The sequence below is a fragment of the Ochotona princeps genome, chromosome 22 (assembly GCF_030435755.1).
Source record: "Ochotona princeps isolate mOchPri1 chromosome 22, mOchPri1.hap1, whole genome shotgun sequence".
Lineage (NCBI taxonomy): Eukaryota > Metazoa > Chordata > Mammalia > Lagomorpha > Ochotonidae > Ochotona > Ochotona princeps.
The window spans coordinates 23307856-23327082 of NC_080853.1; the positions used below are offsets into that span (position 1 = coordinate 23307856).

At 42.2% G+C, this 19227-nt stretch overlaps 1 protein-coding gene across 3 annotated transcripts in view; it reads right to left on the reverse strand.

Annotated features, from left to right (window-relative positions):
- Positions 1-1179: 1179 nt before the first annotated feature.
- The window catches only part of XRN2 (5'-3' exoribonuclease 2), a 69389-nt gene continuing 51341 nt past the window's right edge, over positions 1180-19227 (reverse strand). For all 3 annotated transcript variants that reach the window (XM_004585646.2, XM_012927180.2, XM_058679868.1), the window contains 6 exons: positions 18487-18555; positions 18265-18396; positions 16526-16653; positions 9000-9063; positions 3793-3931; positions 1180-1729 (listed from right to left, as the gene is read on the reverse strand). In XM_004585646.2, the coding sequence (XP_004585703.2) occupies positions 1664-1729; positions 3793-3931; positions 9000-9063; positions 16526-16653; positions 18265-18396; positions 18487-18555 (598 nt within the window). In that variant the 3' untranslated portion in view covers positions 1180-1663. The remainder of the gene's footprint in view (positions 1730-3792; positions 3932-8999; positions 9064-16525; positions 16654-18264; positions 18397-18486; positions 18556-19227) is intronic.

Sequence of the window (19227 nt, forward strand, 5' to 3'; positions counted from 1 at the left end):
TTAAGATTAACCAGTGTGCTTCCCTTGAATATGAAAGCAGGAATGAATTGGGTAGGAGTTCAGAGAAACTCTTAAAATCAAAGCAATCTTTACATGTGTGACTGAATCTGTTTTGGAATAAGAAACTGCCCATAAATGTGCTGTGAGCTCCAAGTGTAACATGTACAAAATAGGGTGCTTTGTAACAAGGACAGAAAATGAGTACCAATCGAAACTGCCTTCTTAATAAAAATTGTTAAGACATATAGGTGGCTTGGGTATAAATTTAACAATTCATCTTTTCTTGAAGACTTAAAGCAAGTGCTTAAGGGCCAGCATCATGGCACAGTAGGTTTAGCCACCATGGTGCCCACATCCCAACAGGCACCAGTTCATGTCCTGGCTAATCCATTTTTGATCCAGCTCCCTACTAATGTGCCTAGGAAAGCAGACGCTCCTGCTTCGGACCAGCCTCGCTCCAGCCATAGCAGCCATTTGGGGAGTAAACCAGCAGATGGAAGATCACTCTTCCTCTTTCTTTCTCTGTAACTGTTTAAAATAAAAATAGATGTTTTAAGAAAATAACAAAATAGCAACAGTATGTGGTCAACAAGCCAATCTAACAAAAAGCTTTTATGCTAGTGTCAACTACTGATTAAAATCTTCGTATGAGTTATTTTCACTTTTACATATTATGGCAGGGTTGTGCTCAAGTGCTAAGCATTTTTTTTTTTTTTAATAATTTGAAAGGTAGAATTACACAGGGGGCGGGGAGACTAAGCATGTGGACACAAGCTTTTATATACTGGTTCACTCCCCAAATGGCCCAATAACTGGAAAGAGGCTGGGCCCAAGCCAGAAGCCAGGAGTGTCTTCTGAGTTTCGCAAATGGGTGCAGGGGCCTAGGGATTTGGGCCCTCCTCAGCTGTGTTCCCAGGCCACCAGCAGGGAGCTGGATCAGATGTGGAATTGCCCATACTTGAACCAGTTCCTATATGGGATGTGGCAGTGTAGGCGAAGTTTAGCTTGTTACATCATGGCACCAGCCCTGACCATATTCTCCTAAAATCTACTTTTTTACTGACTTGCTTTTGATATCTCATTTAAAAAAATTTTTTCTACAAAAGAATCTTTTTAAAACAATACCCTTTGTAAAATTCTCAAAGTGGAAAGACCGTGAAAAGAGTAATAAAATAAACAAGTTTTTAAAGTTTATTTTTATTTTTTTTACTAAAGTCCAGAAATTTCTGTTACACAAATACATTAATGAAACGTTTCCAAAGAAATACTGAACAATATATACTCTAGTTCGCTGAGGGGTCCAGCTCAAGAGTTCATACCTAATTCTTGTGCATTAAAAATCAGCATGGATCTCAGATGATCTAGAATACACTGTGTTTTGAAATTCACAGCTGGTATGATTGTTAACCATAATGAAAAATCAGTACTCCTATTCCATCAAATGTGTTTTATAAGCAATAATAAATTCAGATTCACTGTATTATGCAACACACACCTTAGGAAAGCAACATAAAACAGTGAGATCAGATCAGTAGAAATATACACAGTTAAAAGAAATACACAAAGTAGTTTTATTAAAAACTACTACTTGAGAAAGAAACCTTTCACAAATAGCATAAAAGTGTAGACTGATGAAAGGATTTGGGGAAAGCTTTACAAAAGCTTAATTCCAACTGTATCTTCCTGAGGGTGGTGGCAAAGGGTATTTCCTTCCTTCTCTGGGATATCCCTGAAAACACACAAAACAAACAATTTATTTTCTGCATTAACACCCTTGCAATGAACCTAAAATGTCAAACCAGACTTTGATGCTGATCCAGATCTTTGCAGACAAGCACATATGTTATCACTTAAAACTGACCCAAAAGCCCGGAACAGCCAGCCTGAAGAAAGCGCCATGAAGGCAGATCCTGAAATACGGTAAATGTAGACTCGTGCAGAGCGCAGTGCTCCGTCCTCCTACCACCCCCGGGGCCACTCTGAGTGCACAGTGGCAGGGTGTCCACATAACCTTCAGATTGACAACACTAGGAAACCATTCTGCTTTAGCAATAAATAGCGGAACATCACACAACATACTGGAGACATACAGTGAACTCATGCAACATTTGTAACATCCCAGTATGCTTGCAAATGACATTCAACAACAGATAAATGTGACTCCCCCTTCATCACCATTCCATTTCAGGGAATCCTCTGTTTCGTGATTGAGAACATTTTAATTGTTTAATTTAATATAAACATTGTGGACTCTCAACATAGGCTAAGGCCTTGTTCAATTATATGAACTTTGCTAAAAATGATGAAGCTAGATTTTGTTAATAATGAACTCAAGCAATTTAACAGTGCTTCAACAACTGTGATTTAATAATTTTAAAAAGGTATCTCATTGTAAAACACTGAGGAAAAAAAATTTTCCACAAAATCCTAAAAGGATCATAGATTTCCCAACTGGTATCCATCTTAGTGTTTTCCTTCCTGTAACAGAGGGGCTCCTCTGTAGGAGGCAGGTCCCAGCTCTGCTGCCATCCTGTTCCTGACTGGACCAAACATTCCTCACGGGTCCCATCAGCTGGGGTGGGTGCTTGGTGTAGAGGGTGCCGCTGTGCGCTGGCCCCAGCCTCCCGTTACACACACCGAGGAGGCAGACCCACAGAGCTCCCAGCTCCAAGCTTTGTGCAGACTGGAGAGTAAACCATAAAACAAGAGCCATGCCTATCCTTCTGCCTCAACAATACATGAATTCTGAAGAGAATTCAGGCCTTGTGCCAACAGAGGACAGTCCCACAAACAGCCTCAATTTACTGGTATAATTGTGGCTTTGGGTTGAAAGAATTCCAAGCAGATTTCTATGAAATGATTTTAATGAACTGTCACCAACATCCTCCCAAAAACCATGAACATTTACAATTAAGATGATGCTTTTCTTGTAAGGAGGAAAAATATTTCTGAGAATATGTGCAAAAAAGGTGTTAAAAAGACTTTCCTTACTGTCAGAGGAGAGATTCTACATTACAAGGAACACATGACAAGAAGCTGAGTAGAAACTAGGATGTGAAGCCCCACAGAAGGCCTGTTGGCCTCATCAGGTAATCAATTTAAAACCCGCACCCCCGCAGGTGCCCAACTCCACAAACACGACACAGGGCACCGCAGCATGCAACCATGCCGATGAGCAAGTGTTTCAGCATACAAACACTGGTCTGAGTATCCAGCTAAGCCCAAAGGACCTCAGTTTTACATGCTGTTACAATTGGACACTATGAAGAAAATGAAGCATGCATTTACTAGCTCTGTAAATCATTTTTACTCATTCAGAGGTACAGTTGTTTACCCTCAGTAGAAAAATATATGGAAAATGAACAGGGAGAAATCTCTTTGCTTGAGGAGGGGTATCAGCCAAATTAAGACAGGAGACTTTTAAGATGAGCACAGCAGATTTTTACTTTCAGCTTCCCAGAAATCAGCAACTGGGAATAAGAGATCTGGCTTCATTAAAGAACAATACAGGAAAAACAATGTGTTCCAGGAACTGTTGCATCTGCACTCTGACTCGCTCTGATTAAAAGGGGCTTTTCTGGACTGGAAATTCGTCAGCATCACCAAAATATAAACCTATTTAGTGAGGCAGCTGCTTACCTTATAGGCATTTTGAATAGGAGACATCCAAATTGAACTGAGCTCCCCTATCTGTAACTTCTCTAAAATCCAGTAGGAAAACACGGAGCCCTGGGAGGCACACTGGCACACAAAGGCAGAAGGCTTTCAACCCTGCAGCCCGTACTGGCTTACCTGTCTCCCTCCACGATCATCTCGTCTGGGTGGGTACGCGCCAGGCCCAGCTAGCATCTGGTACTGGTTTGGTGGGAAGGCTGCGTTTTGGTTTTGGATCATCCGGTTCCACGGCAGGAGAGGCTCAGCCCCAACTCCTCTGTGGAAATGTACCGTGTTTATATTAGAAGTCTGTTACAGTACAGAGCCTCACACTGGCAGGTTTCATCTCCCAACACTATGCCAACCCAATCTGCCTGGATTTCTCCTGTGGCAGACACAGTATCACAACAGCCTGTTTGTCCCTTGCAGTCAGTGCCTTCTAGGATGCTAGACAGGAGCAGCATGCACGTATCAAAATGCTGCTTCAACGCAGATAAATCAGATCGGACTTCTTAAAAAATAAATACATATATTTTTTAATTGTACGATTCCTTTTTCAGTCATTTATAAATTTAGACCAAGATCACCAAGTTGGCTTCATTTATGATGTTATCCAAAGAGTAAACATGTGTACGACGGGAAATTGAGGCTTTATTCTCAAAAATGTCCAGAGTTGTTCTTGGGATCCATTCTTTCTAGTTAATTGCAGGTTGCAAATGAATTCTTACTGTGGAGTATTTGGAATCCAGGGTAGGGGATGTGGCTGTTTTTTCCCATCCATTATTCTGCTCAATATGTCAGGAGGTCTGATCGGGAGGAAACCTTTTCAAGTTCTATTGATGCAGCTTTCAATTGACCACGGTGACCTAGCAACATGAGCACTAATTGGCATGGGCTGACTGGCATTTGGTGTACAGTTTACATGGGAACAGAGACTCAAAAGCTATTATAGCCCAGTGCGCTGTCCCAGATTACTAGACGAAAGAAATGTTTTAATTGTCTTTGAGTGCCTATTTTAACTTTGCAGATACAAAGCAACAGGTATAAGATATTAAATCGTCATTAAAAACTGTCACATAAACAATGTAGCAAAGATATACCTTCCAAATGCAGCACCATGCAAGCTGCAACTTTCTAGAAGGCACCACAAACAGGAGCAAGTATGTCCGGCATATTTCAGCATTAGAGGTATCAAGGTCACCGAAGATGCCGGACAGAATTCAACAAAACCTTCAACAGCTGACTATCAGCTATAACTGTTTCAGCCTGGGGGAAAAAGTCTTATGGGGGAAAATAAAAGCCTGAAGTTGGGCTCACTGGGTAATACATTCCTCTCACAGCTCTTCAAACCTGAATCCATCCTCTACACACTCTGCTCCCTTCACTTGGGGCTTGCCTTCACACACACGCCACACACCGCACACACACACGCACGTTTTTGTGTGATGGCTTGAAGATAACTATTTTCACTGAAGAACTCTAGAAACGCCAAAGCTATTCTTTCAGTCAGTGGCTTGAAAGCAGAACTCTAATACTATACCTCACTGTCATTCCAAATTTAAAAGTCTGCATCTCAGAGAGAAAACATACATGTTTATTTTTAAGGTTATTAGTTTAGAGAATGCCTCATGTGGCTTAGCAAGAATATGTCCATGTCCAGAGGTGAGAGACAGGAAGGGCAGCCTTTGGCACCTGCAGGAGAGGGGCTACAGTTACAAACCGTGACCAAGGAGGCTCTTCACAACAGGCCATGAAAGCACAACTCTAATTCTCACAATAACTGTTACATTGTTCCTTGTAGTCTTATAATCACAAAAATCACCTAAATGTGCACATGGAATGCTAGAAGGGTAATTTAAACTATTTTATGTTCTACAAATAGGAAGTCACCACTTAGACACACAAGTCTCCTTTTTGTTTGAAACAATGACTAACGACAGTTTTGTCACAACCTTTTAAAAATATATATATTTATTTGTTTTTATTGGAAAGTCAGAGGAGGAGAGACAGAGAGGAAGACCTTCCACTGCTGATTTACTTCTAAAGCTGCAACGGCTGGAGCTGAGCCGATCTGAAGCCAGGAGCCTCTTCTGGGTCTCCCATGCAGACGCAGGGTCCCAAGGCTTTGGACCATCCTCAACTACTTTCCCAGGCCACAAGCAGGGAGCAGGATGGGAAGCAGGGCTGCCCAGGATTAGAACCCACACGTGCAAGGTGAAGACTCCAGCCACCAGGCTACTGTGTTGGGCCCAACAGATAACTTTTACTATAAAAAGATCATTAATAAACAAAGAGTAACAACTATTATCTTTTGCTTGGTGTGGAAAAAGGCCTTTGTTTTCCAAAAATTAGATTTCTAAAGTAATTATATTAAAATCTGCAAATAGCAATAAACTAAAATTTACTAAGAAAATGTCTTAAGATCTAGGATGTTAGCACCTGAATTGATTCATCTATTTATTTAATTTAAAAGGAAGAGAGATACTGACTACCCCCCAGTGCCTAGGCCAGCCCAGAGCCAGGACCTGGAACTCAACCTCTTTTCTCCAATGTGGATGCAAGGGACCCAAATTCTTGACCCATTCTACTGTCTCCCAGGGTGCAGGTGAGTGGGCACTGGGGTGGGAAGCAGAACCAGCACTTGCAATCTGGGGTGCAATAGCTCAAGAGATATCTCACTAACTGTGCGGGGACATCCATCCCACCCCAGCCCATTTAAAATGAGCAGTTATTGAGGTAACTTATTTGCGAAATTTGATATCAATGGAAGCAACAATATTTCTAAGCTTCCAACTGAAACTGTTCTGGATTTAGTTTACACATATGGCAGATCTGAGCTTTTAAAGACTTAACAGAGCTCAACATGCATAAGTTGAAAATCAAATGGTTGATTTACAAATTGCTAGGAAAATCCCTTGCCCCTTGTGGTACCCATCTTTAAATCAAAAGAACCACTATAAACACTACCTCAAAGTAGGAAATAACTCATGAAATACTGTGTACTTTCTTTTTTTTAATACGGACAAAAAATCTTCTAATCAGGTTCACAACAAACACTTAGTAGAAATGTACTGAACAATTGGCAGAGCTGGGTTCTTCTAGAAGGCACCTGCTCACTAGCTCTGCCTTCTTTGCAAAGTTAGCGTTTCTCTTCTCTGACTTATAGGGAAAGAATGGCTGGACTGGCAAGTGCTACAAAGATGACTGAAGTAATATATAGCTCCTAGATACACTAATGGAGACCAAGCTGAGGACAGAAGAATGGCTGGTTCTTTTTATTTTTTTTAAATGAATGACGTGGTACATTTTTAAAATGATTACAAGTCAAGGTTGATCTGTAAGACAGAATTGGAATATGCTCACACACACAGCTTTCTTTCAGGAATGATTTCACATATCTTACTAAATTAAACCAAGAAGCACTCCACTCCACAAAAGTTGTCGCTGATCAGTGGGACTCCCAAAGTCAGCTGATACAATTCCAGTACAGAGTAAGAACGAAAAATGACGGATGCCAGGGGAAGTGAAAGGATAACAATGACATCAGAAAAACTTTCAGGTGGAGCGAGGAGAGAAAAGCAATTGAGACCAAAGAAAGAAGAGGAAGTAGATCCTTCACTTCCTTTGAAGTCTCCACAGTGTTACAGCAGCTCAGAGGATGATTCTGAGTCTGACTCAGTGAAGCTTCATGTAAAGAATGGTACTGAAGGTGCTGACGCTGTGGTACTGCACTGTCGGCGTGCTGTATCAGAGGATGCTGAGCTCCAGGTCACCTCCTAGAGCTGGTTCCACTTTCAATCCAGCTTCCTGCTAATGTGCCTGGGAAGGAAGCAGAAGGCCCAAGTGCTTGGACTCCGGACACTCATGTGGGAGATCTGAATGAACCAGCGGATGGGAGATTTCTCTTTGTCCCTCCCTTTCAAATGCATAAAAGTAAAATTTTTAAGGAAAAAAGGAGACTTTAAGTAAGCTAATGTGTGCCTCAGTTTCTTGTTCTGTAAACTAACAGCATCTACTTCCTTAAAGGGCCCCAGGGAGAATATTAACAAGGTGCTGACACAACCTCAGTGGGCAACACACACTGGACGATAAATAGGAGCAAGGCAGTGAGCAGTGAGAGGGAGAAACCAGGCACGCCCCTTACTCAGGGACTTTCAGAAGACAGTGCTGCCCCGCCATTCCATGAATGGCACACCGTATGTGCACTGAGCGCCTGTACCGAAAACAAGGGAACAGACGCAGTAAGAGTCACATTAAGCTTACAATGTGACTTCCATTAACTACACTATTAATAAACAAATGAATAAGATGGTTCTTTTTCTTGAAGAAAACAATGCAATGGCATTTTGAACTACCCAAAAAAATCATAGCTTTCTTCAAATAACAGCATTTATAAACCCAGCTGAAAAACTACTGGTTTCAGACGTGAACATATCAGAAACTACTAAACAGCAAAAGCAAGGGGACTATAACAGAACCGAGAAGGCATACAAGGAAGCATACTTATAAAAGGGCTCACACTTTGTTTTGCATAAACTGGTGCTGGCAAAACCAGCATGAAATGATACATTTTAAAGCTGCCCTTTAAAAATTATTCAGATGCTAATATCATTATTCATAACGTGCCTCGGCGTCTTTCGTGTAGAGTCCCTCTGACTTAGGGCACGCAGCTCGCCAATGAAGGAACACATGTCAGACATCCCTTGTTATTAAACCATGTCACATTCCTCCCAGTCCATGGTACTTATTAGACTGCAGATCCCATAATCCTCTTCTGAGTCCCTTCTGCGTTTAATTCAGTTCAGTCTTAAGTAGTTAAAGAAACTGTTTTCAGTGGCAACTAATAACTACTGACCTACAGTGACACTGCCCTACAATAGGCTTGTCAGCCCTGAAAAAGTTGTTCCAAAGAAGCTGATTAGGACTTCAAGAGGTTTGTAGCAAGAATCAATGGCTGGTCTGTACTAACGCTGTGTTGCCAGCACAGCAATGATAAAAGTGGAACACCATTAGTTATGCCTCATTAAGCTGCACAACCCTTCTAAAAAGAAATTTGTTTAGGCTGACCAAAATCTAATACAATTTTTTAAGCTCTCTGTGTTGCATTTTTCAGGTACCTCAAAAGCTTCAATAAAATGAAGGCCTAGAACCAAGAAGAGCAACAAGGTATACAAACATGAACCCGTTAATTCACCAATATTTTCCGAAAGAACAGCTGCAAGAAAACTGGTTTTGGTGGCAAAATGCTTATTTCACAACACTGAGGTTTTTTAGTCCAGAAAGCGCAACAGCCTAAAATTCTGATCAGAGAGAATATTTACAAGTCACATTTGCTTTAGAATTACCTGTCGAACCTTTGCTGCTGGAAAAGGGGCGGGGGGCCTCGCCAGGATTCCTGCGGCCTCATATCTGAAAACGAAGCCAGGAAGCATTAACTGTAAGATTTTAAAAGCAGTCACTGTTCAGCTTCCTACCTAGTTTATGCTTAGAAAATCTTGGGGAAAAAAATCAGAAATAAAATTAACCAGACTCATAATCTCTCTGTCTCTCTCACACAACACACACACACACACACACACACACACACACACACACACACACACATACACAGAGTTACTTCACAAATATAAAAAGGCAGGTAAGCAACAGGGCTGACCAATTTCTTTTTTATTACTTTTCCTTTGATGATAATGCATCATTTTAGTAGCTTCAGACACTGATTTAACATATTTCTCTCTTGCCTGATATCAGTATTACGTGGATGTGTAGATGTATTTTTACAGCTATCCTTTAAATGCTATATAAAAGAAAATGAACGAGATATTTCCACAAAGTGAATGCACAGCAGCCGCAATAGAAGTCCTGAGATTTTCCTCCTAAGCGGCCATCGTAACAAAGCAAACGGCACACGATCTCAATCTCTCCAACACCCATCAGGGACAGGTTAATGAAGGGAACACTCACTTTCCCCTTGTTTTCTGATAGACTATATCCCCCCACAAAGCTGCTGCTCTTCTACACACATGGACCAGCAAACATGATCAGAGCAACCCGGCCAATGAGGGCACACGGTAGCTCAGGGGGTCAGCACCAACCCAACCTACCTCCTGGCCCAGCCTGTCACCACATCACCTTCAGCAGGGTGTGTTGCTGAGCTCATTCAAACTGGTCCCAGAAATCGCTGAATCAGCTCACTGTATGAAGACAGCAACCTCCTCGACTGATGAGACCAAGCTCAAGGCTTACCAGCACGCTTCTAAGCTCACATTTTAATAGATACACAAACTTTTCAAAATTGCCTATCTTTCAAAAATAATTTACTTGAAAGAATTACAGAAAGGGTCCAGCTCGATAGCTCAAAGGCTAAGTCATTGCCTTGCAAGTGTCGGGACCCCATATGGGCACCGGCTTGTATCCCGGCTGCTCAACTTCCCATCCTGCTCCCTGCTTAGGGCCTGGAAAACCAGTAGAGAACAGCCCAAACTTGGGACCTTGCACCTGCATGGGAGACTTGGAAGAAGCTCCTCCTGGCTCCTGGCTTCAGACTGGCTCAGCTCTGATCATTGTGGCCACTTGGGAAGTGAACCAGGAGATGGAAGATCTTTCCTTCTCTGTAAATCTGATCTGGCTTTCCAATTAAAATAAATAAAGCTTTATAAAAAAGGGAAGAGAGAGAGACGGAAACAAAAAGAGGCTTTTCCATCTGCTTGATCACTCTACGGGCAGATACAACAGCCCAGAGCTGGGTCATGCCCAAGCCATGACATAGGGGTTTCATTCAGGTATGCCACACAGGTGGCAGGGGTCCAAACACGTAAGCCGTCTTTCATTGTATTTCCCAGGTTATTAGCAGGGGGCTGGACCAGAAGTGAAACTACTGAAACTGGCACCCATATGGGACTGGCATCACAGGCTTTACTTGCTGTGCCACAATGTCCTCTTCCCCCAAAACTATTTCCTTAAAGCAAAAAAATATAAAAGCCTACCTCTGTTAAGGAAACAAAAAACACACTCTTCTTTTCACAGGAGAACCAGAAAACCCCACCCAGGAACGTACGAACAATTACGTGGTGGCTCAGGACGACTCCTGCATGACAGAGTTTTCCCAGGCCTGGCCTCCCTCCCGTTTCATTGCGGCTGAGGAGCCGGAGGAGAGCATCCTCTGAATGTGGACATCTGGGAAGCAGCCATCTGCAGCCATCCCAGTCTGCTGCCCATGTGGTCCACGGTCACTCTGATGCACTAAATGTGTGAGACACTTCCGCTGCCTGGCTATTGCACAGATCTCCACTGTGAACAGAGAGAAAGGTGGCCAACTCCAGGAAAGCTGAATCACTTCTAAGGCACAGTACCAGCAGCCTCACTAAGTGACAGTGCCGAGGAAGCTTTGTGGTGGCCATGAGATGTACAATGCACGTCCAAGACCTGAGGGGAAATGGAGCGGTTACCACATACTCCCCAGAAACTGGATAGTTCCCTGTTCCTGGCCCAAAGCACATCATTACTATGAAAATTAGATCATCGGAAAATTAAAATTTAAGAGGTAAGAACCAGAAATTCTTCTAACAGTAGCAATCAGTTCATTTGTATGGCTTACTTATAGAAAAATTTAAAATATATTGACCTCAGGAAATTATTACGCTTCTCAACGAGTTACCACATATGAGAACGCAATGTGCTCAAAGTGAAATCAATACTGAGCCATTTTCTACTGCTCATCACTTAGGTGTGAAGTCCACCTGCACATTCAGATCATGTACAGACGACGGGCTGCTGAGAACCAGTCCCCACAGAATCACTTTAGTGCCTTGTCACACACCACATTACCGAATATGGCAAAAGTAAAAAAGAAACATCTGCATGCAGAAAGTTCAACAGGCCCAGAATCAATTCTTGGGGTCACCCTGCTAACACTGTTTTTTACTATCTGGGCTTCTTTCTGGTTTCATGCTGCCTCTTCATGATTTCTCATCGGTACTTCCACACTGGATCCTCAATCAACCTGCAATCAAATGGATATACTAAAAAGACACATCAATACAACTGAGAAGACCTCTACTGCACTACACATTTTATGAAAAATAGAGGCAGGAGCTGAAGCTCATTTCTTTTCCCCTGGTCACTGCCCAGGGTCACTGTGCAGGCTCATGTGCTGACCGCATTAGATCACAGCAGTGTTTCTGTAACGCTCACTGAGCACAACTGCCTTGGGGCAGGCACGTGCGCCTCCGAAGTCTGCCGAGGAGTGAACCAAGGGGTCCGCTGCGTCTCTGCTGGCACACCTGCTCTACCAGGAGCTGCTCCTCGGCTCTGCATTCGCTATTGCTAACTTCCAGAACCACGTTTTTCACATGAATAAACTGAGCAGGTGAAAAGATGATAGCCCATAGTATTGCAAAAGGCAGAAACAGTTCCTGGCTGGTATGTAATGAAGATGGCAAAACCAATTTATTAGTACTCATTTGTATGGCTTTAACAAGATCCAACTGAGAGGGAGAAAAAAAAATTCTAAGACAGTGAATTGTTCTTCAAAACGTACAAGCAAGAGTTAAAAAACCGACTATTTTTTTTTTTCCTTTTGTCTATAAAAACTTACTCCTTTATCTAGCTAGTGCTTTATGGTCACATACACCAAGACTCTGCCACTAGCTTCTCCAGTGACAATTTACCTAATCAGCGTGGCAATCACAGAAAATATTCCATATTTACTGATTACACTAATCAAAAATCACTTTCAAATGCAGCTGGCAAGTTTACTGACTGAAATGAAGAGAAGTCATGCATCAGATTCTTGAGCTACAGAGACCAAATGCTTTATTCACGGTGCGTACTCAGGGCTGTACTTGGCTCCAGTTATCAGTATGCAATTACTCATCAGCCAAGAGAAAATCAAAGGCCAAAACGGAGGAACACCCAAGACAGGCTCTTGACCGAAACAGAAATGGCCGTTCAGCCACACAGCCTTTCTTGAGTTTAATTCTGCACTAGTCATTTTAAAAAGGTTGTTTCATTCAGATAATTTCTGACTGCTATCTATCTGAAAGGCAGACAGAAAACTTTCATCCACTCATCCATCCACTGATTCACTCCCCAGCTGCTCACAACAGCCACGGTGAGGCCAGGCCAGAGCCGGCAGCCAGCTCACAAGCCGGGTCTTCACCTGAGCAACAACGACCCACGTCCCTGAGCCATCAACACCACGTGTATTAACTATTAACAGGAAGTCTGACTCAGCAGCAGAGCCAGGCCTTAAACTAAGGGGACCCTGATGAGGGATGCCAGCTTTACAGCCAGCAGCTTGACCACCTGGCCAATGCTTGCTCCTGCAACCAAATTATAAAGTCCAAACTTTAAAAGTTTATCTTTCATCATTTTGTTATTGTGTTAGTTAAATTCACTTAATATTCTTGGGACTGTTTTTAAGGACAGGATCTAGGGCACTGACCAGAAACTGTCTGAAGTCTGTGAAGGAATAGAGGGACGGACAGCCAGCGGCCACGGCACCTTCATCGCTGCCCCGCCCCAAGTTTCGTGTGCATTTGTGCTGTGTGTTGAAGTGCTTTTTCATGTGATTTTATTTTACAAGCACCCCCAATTTCTTTTTTTTTAAAAAGATTTATTTATTTTTATTGGAAAGTGAGATATACAAAGAGAAGGAGAGACAGAGAGGAAGATCTTTTGACCCCTGATTCACTCCCCAAGTGGCTGTAATGGCTGGAGCTGCACCGATCCAGTCAGGAGCCTCTTCCGGGTCTCCCACGCAAGCACCCCCCAATTTCTATACCTCTCCATCTGGAGGCTCAGAAACGCAAGGTTTCAAGAAGGCAAAAAAGTTTCTCAACGTTTTGAAAGTTTAGAATTGGCAAACATTACATGCATGTAATCAAGACATGAAGAAAAACATTCACTCTGCAGGTATTTTGGACCCAGTAAATACAAAATGTATCTTGTAACAGCTTTACTCAAACTATGTCAAAGGGGTGAGGAGAAAAGTAAAACACACAGACGCCGAAAAAAACCAGATGTTTGCTGCACAGAAGGCAGACCAAGGCTTTAAGGACACAAACTGCTGATAAATACGCAGTTTCTGCTTCCTCTTAGGTCTGACTCCTGCAGAAGGCTGGTGAAGCTCCACACAGACTACGGGCTGGGGTCCCTGAGCTTGAGGCTCACGTTGACAGGGCTTCCAGGGGAGTGGGTTCATGGCTGCTGCAGATTACGGTTCCTTAAAAGTCAGAAACTGACTAAGGAAAATATTTCCCAAAGAATGCCAAGCAAGATGATTTGTGGATTCTATGAACAAGTTTTTTTTAAATCTCATAGTTATTTATTCTGATGTGTACTTGAATCAAACAAGAACACAACAAACTCATAGTGATATAATGGTGATATTTTTATAAACTTTTAAAAAAAAGATTTGTTTATTTTTATCGGAAAGGCAGATATACAGAGAGGAGGAGAGACAGAGAGGAAGGTCTTCCGTCTGATGATTCACTCCCCAAGTGGCCACAATGGCTGAATCTGAGCCAATCCGAAGCCAGGAGCCAGGAGCTCTTCCAGGTCTCCCACATGGGTGAAGGGTCCCAAGGCTTTGGGCCGTCCTCAACTGCTTTCCCAGGCCACAAGCAGGGAGCTGGATGGGAAGTGGAGCATCCGGGATTAGAACTGGCGCCCATATGGGATCCTGGCATGTGCAAGATGAGGACTTTAATTAACCACTATGCTATCGCGCCAAGCCCAATTTTTATAAACTTAAAGTAAGGGGCTGGCATGATGGCTCGATTGGTTCATCTTCCACCTCCCAAGCACCGGGATCCCATATGGGCAATTGGTTTGTGCCCCAGCTGCTCCACTTCCCATTCAACTTCTTGCTTGTGGCCTGGGAAAGCCCTGAAGGATGGCCAAAGCCTTGGCCACGTCGGAGACGTGGAGGAAGTTCCTGGCTCCTGGCTTCAGACTGGTTCAGCTCTGGGCTGCTGCAGCCATTTGGGAAGTGAACAAGTGGATGGAAGATCTTTGCCTCCTGCTTTCAGTCTCTCTTTAGATCTGCGTTTCCAAATAAAATAAAATAAAATAAATCTTTTAAAAAAGTTAAGTCAAAGTTAAGATTCTAAAACTTAATTTAGAAGAAGCTGCTTAACGAAGAACATTCACTGTTTCTACATCTTTTCACCAGATCTCTGAACGTCTACTCACTGCATCAGTCTCTATCACTTTGAAAAATACCAATGAAACTAAGCAAAATGCTACCCCATCTCTACTATTTCTGTGTCTCAATTCTCATTCTCATTCCAAAGCTGTGACATGTTCTAGATGGAAGTGAATGGGCCAAGATCCATAAAACAAGAAATCCATAAAACAAGTCAACAAACAGCTGACTTTAAAAATCAGTGGGATGTGCTCTTGTCATTAACTGATCAGATCCCAGGGCACAAACATCCACAACGATTGGAGTCTCTCCATCCTGAGTGGCAGAGATGACATTAACACATGGAATGCCGAAGTGCTATTTGCTGCATCTCAGGCAGAGCTCTCTAAGCACACACTGTGCAGATCCCAGAGGCTCTGTAACCTCACTAGGCTTCACTCAGCGCCTCAGCAGACTGAAGGAGAGAACGGCAAAATAAGCTGAAAACAGATGGCTCCGAGTAAGTACAACTGTCCCAACTCATTTCTTGGGTACTGTATCTGAAAAACAGGTTATGTAATTGGCATTAAAGTGGTACCAGGTACACAGCACAAATACTTCTCAACAACCACCTGCTTCAACTGGGCTTGTTCTTTAGTAACTAACTACGACTCTGAGTTCTGGAGCCAGGCAGGCAGGCAGGCATCTGATGCACCGCACAGAACATAGACAACTTTTCTCCGAGTGCCTGGTTCGAGTCTTGGCTTCCTGCTTCCTGCTAATGTGCACCCTTGGCTTCCAGTTTCCTGCTGATGTGCACCCTTGAAGGTAATGGTTCAAGTATTTGAGTCCCTGCCACCCCCATGGGAAGAGTTCTGAAGGTCCTCTGCAAAGGAAGTGTTCTCTCTTTTTGCAATTCAATTCTCATGAAATATTTGAAGCATTAGAAAAATGTACAGGATTCAAACTTCACAAATGCTTTAGCACAATGTCCCCCTTCCCACCTGTGCTGCTCTCTTCTGGCTGGGCAGCAATCAATTAACAGCAATGGAGAAGTAAAGGCTTCACCAAGACCATGGCCTTGAGAACTTGGTACATGAATTATAAGACCTCACATAAATGGGCACAATCTCAACATGCAAAAACAACATTAAACAGGGGTACAATTTCATATCAGTGCAAAATCTGTGAATTCTAACACCAAAGTACCTTTTTTCTTTCTTTCTTGATCAAAATGCTGTATGACTTGTATGGTTACCATTTTCTGAACTGTCTCCAGCTTATGAGGGTCTAGGGGAAGGAAGGTCAAGGGTTTCTCACAACTGCACAGTAAAAGGCATTTTCCCTCAGAAGGCAATGCCTGACTTTCCTCAGGCAGCCCTAAGGTATAATACAGGCTGGAGAAGGGACATGCCTTTTGAGTAACTGTGCAGTGACAACGCCACAAATTCAGATCTGACTGAACTACCCAAATACTTACACTGAAGGAATAAGCAACTCAGTCCCACATGCCTCTTTCTCAGATGTTTACTGAGAAATAGATTTGTAAGTAAAGGAAGAAGTCAACTTCTTCAATTCCACATAAATTCATTCCGCATAGTATTCTCTTACAAGTCTTCTAGCAACTGTTTTCAAAGTTTACTACCTCTGCACCGATAAATGCTTCCAGCATAAAAATCAGAAATCAATCTTGGATCCGAGTTCTTATTTAGGATGCCAATAAACGAATTATCGAAAACTTACTTGACATAAGTTTTGGAATCTGGGCTTGTCCTCTCAACAGTGGCCTGTACAAGTTTCCCTGATAAGTGGCAGGTGGTGGTGCAGCATTGCTATAAACGCCAGCTCCCGAACCTCGTGGCATGACATGGCTAGAAAAGGACCAACAGCCCAACAAGGACAAAAATAGTATATACCGGTAGATCAATCACATTGCATTGATGCAAATGAAACAAATGCAAGTAAACACCTCTTTTATTACTGATCTGGTAAACACCACAAAAATATTAAAGGTTGATAATTAGGAGTTCAAAAGTAAGCACAGCAGTAATAGTGATAAAAAATATGTATCTGTAACACCAATATTTTCAATTAATAGTCATTTAAATATTCACTTATATTTTGTAAACAAAAACCTCAAATTACATAATACATGCTTTTCCCTGTAGGATACATGGTTATCACTATCATTGAAGACCCTACACTGCGTTGTTGCCAATTTACTGTGAAATATTTCCTTTGTTTAGTCTTCATAGTTACAGTGTATATACCTACAGAATACTTCACTCTGCTCTCGTCTCATATTTCACCAAACCATTCTTATTCAATACTAGTGCTATATATTTACATGCATTAGTGGCATGTAACTATGCCCTAAAATTATCTTTTCAGAATAAATTCCAGAAGTTAGGATCAAAGGTTAAAAACTGTCTTCAAAACTTTATTTAGAGGCACTTTTATGTTGCTTTTTAAAATGCTTGGAATCAGGCAAATAGACACATTAAAACCATTTTTAAATTTGCATGTCTTTTAACGATATCTAATATTTACGGTAACACTGACACAGTGTTTAGGAAGTATCCAAATCAGTCCATAGTCAACTCATTTAATTCTAATGAGGCCTGTCTCTTTTACACACAAGAAAACCAAGGTCCACAGAGTTTTAGTAACCTTTACCATCACCTTCTCTGACAGGGCCAGGCTCCTGTTACAGAAGTGAAGACACCACTTGGGATACAAGCTTCACATGGGAGTCTTACACTCAAGTGCTAGCTGTGTTTCCAGTGCCGGTTCCTGCCGAGAGGCAGGAGTAATGGCTTAACCACTGGATCTCTGCCCCCACATACAGGATCTGGTCTAAAGTCTGTTCCCAAAGGGCCTAGCTCTATCCTGGCTATTTCAGGCAGGGAGTCAGCGAATGGATGAGATCTATATTTAAAATAAAAATAAACTGACAGAGAGAGAAGCAGTTTGTAAAAAGTGGTGACTCCACATATTTAGGATCTAACGCCCAGGTGCCCTTAACCACAATGCCCCTTTCACTTTTCACTGTGTAAATCACCAGCCGACAGGCAACCGTCTGCCTAAATCACTTCTCCATTAACTGAAATTATCATTACTATCTGTGTCTCATTAATGTTTTCCTCCAGCTGCTCTCTTCACTCCAGTTTCATCTGTTATTCTATCAAAGCCCTCTCTCCCTACATCTGGCTTTTCTACAGCAGAAAAAATTGGCTAACCTTTAAAGTAACTGTTAGAAAGATAATAAAACCTCTTTAGAGAAAATAACAGAATTCTCATGCAACACATAATACATCCATAGAGACAACAGAAATAGATTGTTAGAAAGAAAAGAAAGCAACAAAGCAGCAAAACTGTCAAACTACCTACAGAAAGATTTTACTGTCCCTTAAATATCTGTGGTATAAATACCAACTTGCTTGGTAAGGGGATTCAGAAGAAGGAGAGAATCGCTGGCTCACCCCAAAGTCCTGAAGGCTGCCTGGTCCAGGTGCACAGGTCGCCGGTCCCGGTTAAAGCCAAGCTGCGGCTTCCACTGTCGTCCATTGCTGGATTTTTCCCAGTCACTGGGTTTCAGTACTGCAGCTGGCTTTCTGAAAGCATTTGAAAAAGTTGGAAAACCCAGTATTAAGTGACAACGACAAAAGCCATTCATGCACAAGAAACCTATAATGTCTAGTTACCTTGCTCCCGGAAGCATTACAGCTTTAAAAATGTAGTCTTCTGCAAACTGTGGGTCTTTGAAATTAATACTGCAAGAGAACCAAAAATTAACAATTGGATTCTTAGTTATCAAGCACATTGAACTACTTCACACAGAAAGACAAACAACTGAAATTCCAAAGTCTTTTCCAGAAACGACTTTGGCTAATGGTTTTGGAAAAAAAAATTTTTCTTACAAAACTGCTTCTAATTCCTAAATTCTTAATTTAAAACAAAAATATTTATTCACCAATGTAACGATTACAGATAGGGAGCAATGGAGAGCTATCTCCCCTCTGTGGTTCACCCCCAGATGGCAGACAAGGCAGCCGTGAGAGAGCTTCTGCAAGGTCTGCCCTTGGAGACCTTGGGCGCACTCAGGCCATTAGGAGGCATCTGGACTGGAAGTGCAGCAGCCAGGACACCAATGAGAGCTGACAAAGGATGCCGGCATCGCAACTGGAGGCTTTACGTGCGACACCACAACACCAGCCCCTAAATTCTTCAATTCTTAAGACAACTATTTCAACAGACCTCACGAGGCCTTCTCTATGAGAAGAGCCCTGCTGTAGTTGATTATAGGTGATTGTAGAGAATTAAAAAATAGACATTGCGTCAACTTCTGAGACATTTAAATACCATTCTGAAAGAAAACTAAATGCCTTTCATTCATCTTAGGAAGGATTAGCTTAATACAGAACATATGCAGATATCACAGCAAC